General features: G+C 37.2%; 1 protein-coding gene across 7 annotated transcripts in view; it reads right to left on the bottom strand.

Moving 5' to 3' along the window:
• The window catches only part of PUM2 (pumilio RNA binding family member 2), a 102093-nt gene that overhangs the window by 26116 nt on the left and 63625 nt on the right, over positions 1 to 12352 (bottom strand). For 4 of the 7 annotated variants that reach the window (XM_047743648.1, XM_047743645.1, XM_047743647.1 and 1 more), the window contains 3 exons: positions 11545 to 11688; positions 11140 to 11427; positions 6746 to 6982 (listed from right to left, as the gene is read on the bottom strand). In XM_047743648.1, the coding sequence (XP_047599604.1) occupies positions 6746 to 6982; positions 11140 to 11427; positions 11545 to 11688 (669 nt within the window). The remainder of the gene's footprint in view (positions 1 to 6745; positions 6983 to 11139; positions 11428 to 11544; positions 11689 to 12352) is intronic. The other 3 variants (XM_047743649.1, XM_047743650.1, XM_047743646.1) reach the window with 2 other exon arrangements.

A 12352-nucleotide genomic window follows, 5' to 3' on the forward strand; every position in this document is an offset into this window, starting at 1 on the left:
TTAAAGAAGCTCCAATTTGTAAAATTCCTATCAAGGGCAAGGGGAGCATTTAAAAAACACAGAAACAAAAAAATTAAAAAAAAAAAAAAAGAACACATACAAAAAGACTTTCTCATTTTCTCTCATCTATAAACTTTTATCCCTCAAAACTATTTTTTTAAAGGTTTTTTTTTGTTTGTTTTGACAGAGAGAGAGAGATCACAAGTAGGCAGAGAAGCAGGCAGAGAGAGAGAGGGGGAAGCTGGCTCCCCAGGGAGCAGAGATGTGGGGCTCAATCCCAGGACCCTGAGATCATGACCTGAGTTGAAGGCAGATGCTTAAACCACTGAGCCACCCAGGCACCCCTAAAGGTTTTATTTTTTTAATCTGACAGAGAGAGAGAAAGCACAGGTGGGGGGTTTGGGGGGGGGGGACACAACGATGACAAGGACAGCAGACAGCAAGGGAGAAGCAGGCTCCAGCTGAGCAGGGAGCCCGACGTGGGGCTCAATCTTGGGACCCTGGGATCATGACCTGAGCCAAAGGCAGATGCTTAATGACTAGCCTCCCAGGTGCCCTAACCTATACTTCTCTTATCTTTAATGGCTGTATTGCTCAGCCATTCTACATTAAGAATTAGGATGAAAATGAAATAATAAATATGAAGGTGCTTTAGAAAACTATTCAAATGCTATTCAATTATAGGTAAACTATTACTTAAAGGGTAATAGTACTTTTTTTTTTTAAGGATTTTATTTATTTGACAGAAAGCACAAGCAGGCAGAGTGGCAGCAGAGGAGAGGAAGAAACAGACTCCCCACTGAGCAAGGAGCCCAATGTGGGGCTCCGTTGACCCAAGCCTAAGGCAGACGCTTAATCAACTGAGCCACCCAGGCGCCCCAGGATAATAGTGCTTTTAATGAAAGCTTTAACATAATTTATTATTTTCTGCTTTAAGGACCACATATGACCCTTAGAAAAACTGCACACAGCCACACAACCAACTTGGTCATCCTTGTTTTAATTTTTAAACATTCATTCTAAGAGAAGGAGCTGACAAAATCGGCCAGTTTGGAATTTTAACAGACATTAACTTCTACTTAATAGGAAAAATGATCCCAACAGTTAATTTTTTAATATGAATTTTTCTGCCATTGGAGGAGAAAATAGGTGGGGCGCCTGGTTGGCTCAGTTGGTTAAGCGTCTGCCTTCGGCTCAGATCATGATCTCAGGGTCTGGGATCAAGCCCCACTTCAGGTTCCCTGCTCAGCTCTGCTTCTCTCTTTCTCTCTCCTCCTACCTCTCCCCGTACTTGCTCTCTCTCTCTCTCTCAAATAAAATCTTAGAGAGAATAGGTTATAAAATCTCCTAATCCATAAAAGTACTGAATTTAATTACTGACTATAAGACAATGAATTGTCAGAACCGATTGCTACCTTTTAATAAACTAATTTCACTGACTGACCTCAAAGCTTCAATTATACTTTTTAGTACCTTTTTTTTTTTAAAAGATTTTATTTATTATTTATTTGACAGACAGAGATCACAGGTAGGCATAGAGGCAGGCAGAGAGAGAGGGGGAAGTAGGCTCCCTGCTGAGCAGAGAGCCCCATGCGGGGCTCAATCCCAGGACCCTGAGATCATGACCTGAGCCGAAGGCAGAGGCTTTAACCCACTGAGCCACCCAGGCACCCCAGTACCTTTTTCTTAAGAAAAACAAGCCAGTTCAAAAATGAAGAGGTACTCGGGATGCCTGGGTGGCTCAGATGGATAAGCTGCTGCCTTTGGCTCAGGTCATGATCCCAGGGTCCTGGGATCGAGTCCCGCATCAGGCTCCTTGCTCAGCAGGGACCCTGCTTCTCTCTCTGCCTCTGCCTGCTGCTCCGCCTGCTTGTGTTCTCCCTCTCTCTTTCTCTCTCTGACAAATAAATAAATAAAATCTTTAAAAAAAAAATTGAAAAGGTACAAGGAATAAAGCATCAGTTCGTTAAGTCCTAAGTTAAATAAAAATACAGAATGTTGTTTTATACCCAGGAAATTGCATATCAATCTGATTACTATGAGCACAAAGGTAAGAATAAATCAGAAATCACTAACGTATTTTAAAAGCTTATTTAAAAAGGAAAAAGAAACAGAGAAGGAAAGAATTTGTTAGCTAGCTCCAAGAAGAACAAAATAATACTGGGAATACTTTTCTGAGATGAAGTACCTCAAAATAAGATACTGACTTCTATCAGAGAGAATGATTAAAGAAACAACTGCAGGTAGATTTTTTTCCCCCCAGCTCTACAGATTAAGATAGCATGAAAAAATAATTCATTTAATGTTTAACACTTAACCTGAAGCACAGACTATGACACTGCTCTTTGCATTTCAAGATAAAAGCCGTTAATTTTAACTTTCTTCTCTTTCCTTGTTCCTTTCCCACTTGTTTTTGATTCCCAGTATTTAAACGGTGCTTTTAAAAACCTGTAGTCAAATGGGAGTCCATCCTAAGAGCTCCAAATGGCCAAAGATGGTACATCTTTTAAAGAAGATCTTATTTGAGGGATATCTGGGTGGCTCAGTCAGTTAAGAGTCTGCCTTCAGCTCATGTCAGGATCCCAGGGTCCTCGGATCAAGCCCCACATCGGGCTCCCTGCTCGGCAGGAAGCCTGCTTCTCCCTCTCCTGCTCCCACTGCTTGTGCTCACCGGCTCTTTCTCTGACAAATAAGTAAGTAAAATCTTTAATTTAAAAAAAAATCTTATTTGAGAGAGAGAGAGAACACACAAGTGGGGGGAAGGTTGGGGGAGAGGGGAAAAGCAGACTCCCCACCAAACAGGGAGCCTGACAGAGGGCCCAATCCCAGGACCCTGGGATCATGACCTGAGTTGAAGGCAGACGCCTAACCAACTGAGCCACGCAGGCACGCCAGATGGTAAAATTTCAAGATAAAAAAAAAAGCTGTGAAATTGATACCTCTCAGACTGAAATGGACTAAAGCTATCCACTACCCTAAGTCATCAATTTACAGGTAACAATGATGATTAAAAGAAAAGAACAGGGGTTACATACAGAAATTGCTAGGGCATCAACTCATTCTCAAGTTACTCTCTTAAGTTAGAAAATAAGCACTATCCTGACTAACAGTTTTTTTCATAAAGAACTTCCAGCTAATAAATGCTGAAGGTATGACAGAATTAGAGTATTACCACTTTGCAACCTCTGAAAAAACAGACAATGATCCAAGGCTGCTACGCCATTAGGTGGATCAGGCTGCCAGCTCCCAAATGGAGACAACCAAAGATGGGTCTTCTGATATGGTGCCCACAGAGAAAATACAGAACCCATTTTGCCAAAAACAGCAAACAACAAACAATCAAACCATGCCTCTAGATTTAATTTCATTTTATAATACAGGGAATAGAGGAACACATTAAATACTACTAAGGGGGAGCAATCAACAAAGTTAAGAATGTGAGAAATTCAACAGGACAAAGTTTCTTCAACAAATAATAGGAAAGAAAAGAGAGGAAGGGGAAATGGCTGCAGACTGAAGGGCGCATCAAAAAGACATTTAAGTGAATTAGGGAAAACAGAATAGTGAGATATTATTAATTTTAAAAAATATGACAGGGGCGCCAGGGTGGCTCATTTGGTTAAGCGTCTGCCTTCAGCTTGGGCCATGATCCCAGGGTCTCCTTCTCTCTCTGCCTACTGCTCCCCCTACTTGTGCTCTGTCAAAAAATAAAAAAACTTAAAAAAAAAAAAAGGATATGATGATAGTATAGTTTTGTTTTTAAAAAAGGTATTTTGGGGCACCGGGGTGGCTCAGTGGGTTAAGCCTCTGCCTTCAGGTCAGGTCCTGATCTCAGGGTCCTGGGATCAAGCCCAGCATCAGGCTCTCTGCCCAGCGGGGAGCCTGCTTCCCCCTCTCTCTCTGCTACTTGTGATCTCTCTCTGCCAAATAAATAAGTAAAATCTTCAAAAAAGAAAAAAAAAAATGAATTTTCTCTTTTGTACTAGGAAATGGAAGAATAAAATTTTTTCATGCTTCTGACTTCAATATCTTAAAAAATAAGGTTGCGAATCAGAAATATTTTAGTTCATAAAAAATGAACCCAAACCTATCAATTGAAATATTTGTTCTTTAATGAAAAAGTGAATAGTAGTCATAAACTGAAAATACTTATGTTGATCAAATGACAACTACTTTAAAAAAGAAAACATCTGGGGCGCCTGGGTGGCTCAGTGGGTTAGGCCTCTGCCTTCGGCTCAGGTCATGATCCCAGGGTTCTGGGATCCAGCCCTGCATCGGGCTCTCTGCTCAGCGGGGAGCCTGCTTCCCCATTTCTCTCTCTGCCTGCCTTTCTGCCTACTTGTGATCTGTCAAATAAATAAATAAAATCGTTAAAAAAAAAAAAAAAAGAAAACATCTTTTTGGAAAGAAGCATACAACAATGTTGCTATTAGGCCCTTTCTGTGAATCAAATAACTAGCAAAGGGAGAGCTGGTTTGAAGAAAAAAAAGTGTGTCATTCAAGACTTTTAGAATGTAGGTATCAGGAAGGCCTATCAATAACTGTAATGGTTACCTGTCTGAAAATCTCTCAAGACAATAACATGGAACCAATTAATTCCAACCAATTATAATGAAACTGAGAACTCCTACCCCATGATACTCTATTCTTAATATGTGAGCTGAGGAAGATTATTTCTAAAAATAGATATGCAAATTCATTTCCATAGTATTTTCTAAATTATCTGCTTTGATGACTTGATTCATGATGAAATCCACTAAAGGACATACAACTTAAAATTATGTTCTTAGACTAGAGAGCATTTAAGTCTTGTACTGTGATTCAATCAAATGAAAGCAAATAGATTATATGAACACTACATAAAGAGCAAATTTATGAAATCTATTAAATTATTCCAAGCTGGCAGGGCGCATATGGTCCTTGTTAACACTGTCAGTCATACAACAACTAAAACTAAAGGAAACTGGGAGATTACAAAAGAAAATCATCTACAGATAATTCCAATCAGAGGTGTATTAAAAGAACAGATTTCCAGCTAATGCTAAACTAAGTCGTTTAACTTTGCGTACAGAAGTATCAGGCTATAATGTAGAAATGCTGGCCCAAGTGATTATTATTTCTCTTAAGTAACAAGAATTTCTTTCCTAAGCACCTACACAGCTGGATTCTTTACAGTCTGAAGAAAAATATCTTGATTGCTGTTTAATTAAAGATACAACTAAAAAGTCATTTATATTTCTAATTTCTAAATGAGCTATGTAGAATAATTAATGCCATTTTTACAGGCCCCAAAGCACAACGTAAGCTGTAACAGTTGACAGGAATCTGATCTGGAACTTACCTATGTTAAGGACAGGACACGACAAATATAATTTTTAACAAATAAAACACAAAACTATTATGAAAGACCTATCCTTAGGCTTGCTATGTTCCAAATTTTTGTGTCCATTTCAAAGTTTCAAAGGCATGTCTTACATGGGAGTGGTGGGAGGGAGTGGGTCTGAGTAGAGTAATACAGATCAGGAACTAAGCAGCTCCCATGATCAAGAAAAGATGATAAATGAACAAAGGTGTAAGGCTAAAAACGGATTACGTTTACAGAAATAGTGCTGTTTAGGAGATCTTAGGGCCCCACCCAAATAAATAGCTGTATATATTTAATATCTACAAAAGAGCAAGGACCCTGAACTTGGGGCACAGGACCGGCCTTTAAAAATCTAGGCCACTTCACACTGATATGTATCTAAATGATGCAAAAGATCCCTTTGTTACATGGACACTTACATTAACGAACTTTAGGAAAAAACTGCTATACCCTTATGACTGGGGACAGGGGTCAAATACAATCACTAACTTATCTTTGCTAACAACAGCAACATTTCTTTTTAAAATCACAAACTGATTTAATCTTTCCAAGCACAAATCCCAGTTTTGAGTTAACTAAAATTAAAAAAATTCGAAATCTAATTTTAATCAAATACTTTCCTTAAAGAGACACAGATTCATACATAGCCTCTGATATCCAAAATCTCTTAAAAATATTCTGTTAACTACATGAGTAAATATTTCCTGGAGAGGGAAAAGGGTAACCACCATCTCAATAATCTTGGGGTGGGGGGCAGTTTTAATATACAGAATGAAACAAAAGTTCTAAATGCTCCAAATTCAAGGATATAACAAGCCTAAAACATTGTTTTTCTTAAAAGACATATTCAGAAGTAAGAGCATATGGACCAAACCCTTAAGACTCTAACTCACAAACGTATTAAGTCATATACCCTGATACAACCTTTGGTAAAATGGCCAGGCATTCAAAGGCCAAAGCAGAAACCATTGTACTAAACTAAATTATTTGAATCTCAGTAACTATGTGACTAATGTTTTCCTTTAGGTGTGCAAAAACTTGCAACAGTGAAATTTCTTTTACTATCATGTTTAAACAGTTGACTTTTTCAGATGATCTAAAACACACACAAATCAAAAGCACAGACAAGAAAAAAACACACCACTGTATTTCATAAAAGAAACATAAGATACAATAGGGGTCTTTACCTTACTGTACATTAGACCCTCACTTTGAATTTTCACAAAAGTAGAACTTTTTCAAAAGGCTAATATCTAAAAGCAAAAGCAATTTGGCATGTTTTATCCAACATTAAATATTTTACATATATTATAAACACACACACAAACACACTTACATGTATACATACAAATAAAAAGGGTTTTGGTTTTTTTTTTTTACCTAAATGCAAACTGGATGAGGATCCATGTGATGAAAGTGATGGCGGTGGCGTAAGTGAATGTCCTGGAGTTTGGCTTGGCAGAGGCATGCCTATTGGACTTGGAGAGGAGGAAAATCCCAGACTATTGTAAAATGGTTGCCCTATGGGTGCTAGGCTGCTACTAGATCTTTTGTACAAGTCAGAGCTAGTAGATAGAGACTCTCTCCTTGTGGCACTACTACTTGCAGAACTGCCAACTGAAGAAGAAATAAAAAAAACCCTAATTACATACATGTGTTAACTGAATAAAACCTATCCCCAACTCTTGCTGGGAAATAACAGAAGTGATCACAATAATTATTTTTAGAAACATTATGGAGAAGATAATTACTGTGATAACTATATAAACTAACTTATTAATCATAAAAGGGTATAAATGCACCCCAATAAAGTAACCAAATACTTAACAGAGCACTCATATGTTTATTATTTCACACATATTTACCATTGACACATATGATTACTGTGCTTTAATACCCTGGTATGATTTATAAACCCTGAAATTGTAAGGTGTCTGCTTTAGGAGATGCTGGAGATTAAATTCCAGTAAGGTTAAATTTTGGTAGTGTCCTAATCTCTGGAATCAGGTTCTTAGACTTCAACTCGATGCCAAGAAAGGATTACACTGATAAACAGATTATTAATACATTTCCCTCACCATTCACATTTAATTTGGCTTCTCGCTTGTGTTCAAACCATAGTCCTGAAGTCCATATTGGCCCGAATATCAGTCAAAATACAGATGACAACTAACTTTTCGGTACTTTTCACATTACACATAGTTCCTATCCTTCAACAAGTTACAAAATAGATATGAAAAACTAAACTTCCTTTTAGAAAACTAATAGCTCTCTTTACTGTTATCACACCAAAGACATGCTTTCACTTACCCCTTGGGATCTTCCATTCCTAAGTATCTACTACCAGTTTTACGAGCCCCTTACTCAAGTGAAGACTGATAAACCTGTTTTCCCCTTAGCTAATATACAATTCTCTCATAACACATCTCTCACTGAACTACATACTAAATTCTTTTTACTTAATTTCAAATTCAACCTTCTAGTACTTTTTTCCTTTTGTACTCCACAAAATCATAAAACGATGGTAGATATCTCATTACCATATAGTGACGAATGCTCAAAAAAATAACCCAAGATCTGTTAACCAACACATCTGGATAATCAAATTCTTTACCAAGTGTTTAAAAGGGTTGTCCAAAACTCCCAATTCTGATGTCTCAGTTAGAGGCCACATTTTCAAGTGCTTTTTTCCTATTACTGAACACTGGCCTTTTTTTTGTTTGTTTTTTAACTAAATGCCTTTTATACCTGAGAGAATTTGATATTACGTTTCTTGTCAAGTTTCTGAAGAACAAGCTCTATATTCGGACCAATATGGTTAATGTTTTCAAGAGAATTTTAAAGTTTCTATTAGGTCTTGGTTTTCTAATCACAAGTCAATTATAAGTAGGTCATTAGGGTATAAATGAAAAAATTAAGAGAAAAATTAAGCAGAGCACATGATGGGTAGACCAAGTTAAGCTTATAATACAGATAGAAAACAATTACATTGGTTTTGCCAAATTGAGGATTCTTATAAAAGAAAAATACCAGGCTCACACAACTGTATGAGGCAAAATATTAAAACAAAAAGTCAACCTTTTATACCAGACAGTACGGTTTCTGAAAGACTAATCATGCTTTATTGAAAACTGCACATTTTAAGATACTGTACCGGGGATACTATTTAACTATATGCATTCTAACAGCAAAACCAAATATAAACACTAATGTAATAAATACTTCTGCTTGAGTTGCTTTTGGCAAAATTGTCAAACATATGCTACATTAACTATGCTAATTTAAAAGGACACTGTCAAAGTGATTGTTCTAGAACATGGCTAAATTAAAAATTCCTATTTATTTCAGAAAACAATTTAACTGACAAGGAAAAGACAACAGCTCTCTAATGAGAGCAGTAGCTCTGTGTCATTCCCCTGGCAAAAACAAAACAAAACAAAACAAAACAAAAAAACCCATAGTTTTGACACATGCAGTATTATTTTCCTCCAAAAAGGAAAAGCCAAGCCAAACATTTAAAAGTAATTCAGAAATAGCTTTATTTTAAACCTAAACAATCTGGCTCCTTAACTTTTACTATATGCCTAAATTTTCTGCAACACTTCAACTATGAAATACGAAACAAAGTATACCTAAAATATCTAAAAGGTTAGAGCAACAGTGGAGTCACTAATCACTTGTCAACTGTGCATAAAATGTTAAATTACAAACTTCCAATACTTTCTAAATAATGGGTCATAGAAAGGATGATTTAATTACTATATTATAATGGCTAAGCTTCCTAGGCGACTGTGTTATAAGCTAGGGTATTTATTACTGTAAGTGTTAATAATTTCCTCATATAGGTAGGAGAACGTGTGTCTGATCGTGTGTATGTGCACATAACCATACTATCATTTTAGATTTCACAGAGATATGGAATTGCCATAAGGTGAACCGCCGTGGGTAGACCTGTCTTAAGAGTACACACGTGCAGCACTTCAATGAACTCTCAGAAATGTCCAAGAGGAAGGGGAAGATGACAGACTATGCACTGGCATCCAGGAGTGGCAACTGCTAATGCTCTCTGAAGCAAGGTAAACAGAGGCACCCAGACTAGTAGTCAGAATTGTGTAAGCAATGATTATAAATAAGGGAGGCATGAAGAAGATCAGTTTTGGGGACAGAGGCATCTGCAGGAGTATCTGTAGGGAACAAATGTTCATGCCAACCGTTCCTGAATGCTGGGGGCAACTAAGAGACAAATGGGAATCTGAAAGAACTGGATTAATGGGGACTACAAATCTATCCCAGACCATCAGTGACATTATTTTATAAGAAAAGGGAACAGGAGATTTATCAAAGCTCTTCTGTGTTCTCTATAATCTCTAGAAACTAGTTATTTCTACAAAGTTTAAGTTACACGTTCTTTCAGTTTTCTTTAGCATGTTGGATACTTGAGGAAAATGGTTGTCTAAGTGTATTAGAAACAAAAAATGAGTCCTATGGGAGTGCTTGGGAAGAAGTAAAATATTGAACTCCAAAAGGAATGAAAAACTCAAGTAGGAAAATTAAAAGATTAAAGAGTCTCCATGTTCGTTTGATTTTCCCTCAGAAGCTCTTGTGCCCATTCTTTAGGTAACTTTTTGTTCTGCAACTGTAATTATTGCCCTATTATACTTCATTATAACAAAAAAGCTCCTCCATCTAAAAGTTTCTACTTGTCTTAGACCATTCCTCTTGTAAGTACGAACGTTGCAAGTTCAGAAGATCCTTTCTTAGAAAATAGGCAAACATACTTAATAAAAACTGGCCCATGTTAGTTTTGCCATTTTCCTCACCAGAAAACTATATAGTTTAAGGTGGTGGGAAAACAGATGAGAAGCAGGTATTATAGACTCTAGAACTTAACAAAAATAGAAAATCTCCTGAGGTCTGAATAAACTGCCCTGCCCCTCATGAAGAAAAGGCTGTGAATTCACTGTACCAATAGACCTAGGGTACACTGTTTTTCCTCTAATATTTCCTGACTCCTCTGGAAACCTCAGAGAATGCTAATACAAGGTATGTCAATGGGGAGTCAATGCGGGCCTCTTTTGACTTCAGCTAGTCATTCCTCAGTTACAAAATCACTTTGTTGTGGGTAAATTATTTTGTGAAGATACTTCAAATTTAAATTTTTAAGTAGTATATATAAAACTAGGATATGGGAAGAAACATCCTTTTAGATGAAATTTTAGTGATAAAGGCCCAATTATTTAGTCTAAAAGATAAGCACATTGGTAGCTTCCTAGGGGCTTCTGTTTAGAGTATTTCATTTTATTTTTATGTATCATACCAACTAAAGAAAATCACAATGAACCACTAGCATTTAGTAAGAACAAACTACCTGATAAGCAAAGACAATTATTTTAAAATACCAGAAATTTAAAATGGCAAAATATTTACTTCCTCAATCATTATATAGAGAATAAGGAAGAGCTAGTCATTAGTGTAATATATATTGCTCCCAACAAACCTTCCTAAAGCAAAAATTTCAGTAATACAATTCTTAAAGCCAGGGAAAAATGACTATAGCTAAGTAAAAGATGGGTTGCCTGAAATGAGCTAAACACTCATAAATACTTAAAAGATTTGCAGGAGGCAGCTTTTTTACTACAAAATTAAACTAATAAACCAGTGTTCTATTCCTGTCCTTTCTACACTACAAGCTATCTATTAATATTTATTATTCAACACATGCGTATACCTCATGTCCACTTAGCAGAGTACACTCATCTTAAAAGGCAACTTACCTGATGAACCAAATCCACTGAGGGCTGAGCCTATGGCAGCACCCAAAGAGCTACTGCTTCCAAAGCCAAGAGATGTACTTCCAGGCTGGCCAGGTCCGTGAGAAAACAAAGAACTGCTCTGGGAGCTACTCGTCAAAGATGTGCTCCCGTAGAACGAGTTAGACTGCAGGTTCGTGCTTGGGGGCTGCGGCGGCTGCTGCTGCGGTGGCTGAGTGCCAACTGGCCGAAAGAGACCGTTTGTGCTGCCTGTAAGACTATTTGCAGTCCCTCCAGCTGCTGCGGCCGCTGCTGGAAAATAAATTTCAGATACTTCTTGAAACTGCTCAAAAGACTATTCTCTATTTTTAAATTATCTCAAAAGAACACCAGAAAAATATTATCCCTGAAAACATCAGTTACACTTACCAGCTTGTGCTGCTGCTGAACTAATTAAAACAGGTGTTGGAGCCATTAAACGAACTGGAGCTCCAAGGCCAGTTCTTGCTCCAGGGCCAACCACTAAGGCACCAGTCTGATCATAATAGGCAGTTGGAGCTAGTACTTGATAGCCTAGATAATATTAAAATAAATGTTTACTAATGAAAACATTATAGAAACATGCATGTTTATTTACCCCTGCTTTTGTGTTTATCAACCAGAAAATATAAGTACATACTGTTAATATAAAATCATTAAGTAGTTATAATATGAAAAGCAAACACATCCGGGAAGATATTATTTACTAAATATATGGAAACATGATAGAGTGTAAGTAAAATTGTTTTCTCTACATTTTAAGAGCTGCCTTCCATTTATGGACCACAGAATGTTGAGGTACCTTCGATACAGAAACTACCAGCTATCAAGCACGGATACTTGAAAAATATTACCTAATAGTTCTGAGAGGAGGAGGAAAAACTAAGGCATGCAAGGCAGAACACTGTAAGAATTGTTTATTATGGGGCGCCTGGGTGGCTCAGTGGGTTAAGCCGCTGCCTTCGGCTCAGGTCATGATCTCAGGGTCCTGGGATCGAGTCCCGCATCGGGCTCTCTGCTCAGCAGGGAGCCTGCTTCCCTCTCTCTCTCGCTCTCTGGATGCCTTTCTGTCTACTGGTGATCTCTGTCAAATAAATAAATAAAATCTTTAAAAAAAAAAAAAGAATTGTTTATTATGCAATTTTAATAAAGTTCTAAACCAAGTGTTTCATTACCAGCAATTAGCTTTTCATTTGTA

The sequence above is a fragment of the Lutra lutra genome, chromosome 9 (genome assembly GCF_902655055.1).
Source record: "Lutra lutra chromosome 9, mLutLut1.2, whole genome shotgun sequence".
Lineage (NCBI taxonomy): Eukaryota > Metazoa > Chordata > Mammalia > Carnivora > Mustelidae > Lutra > Lutra lutra.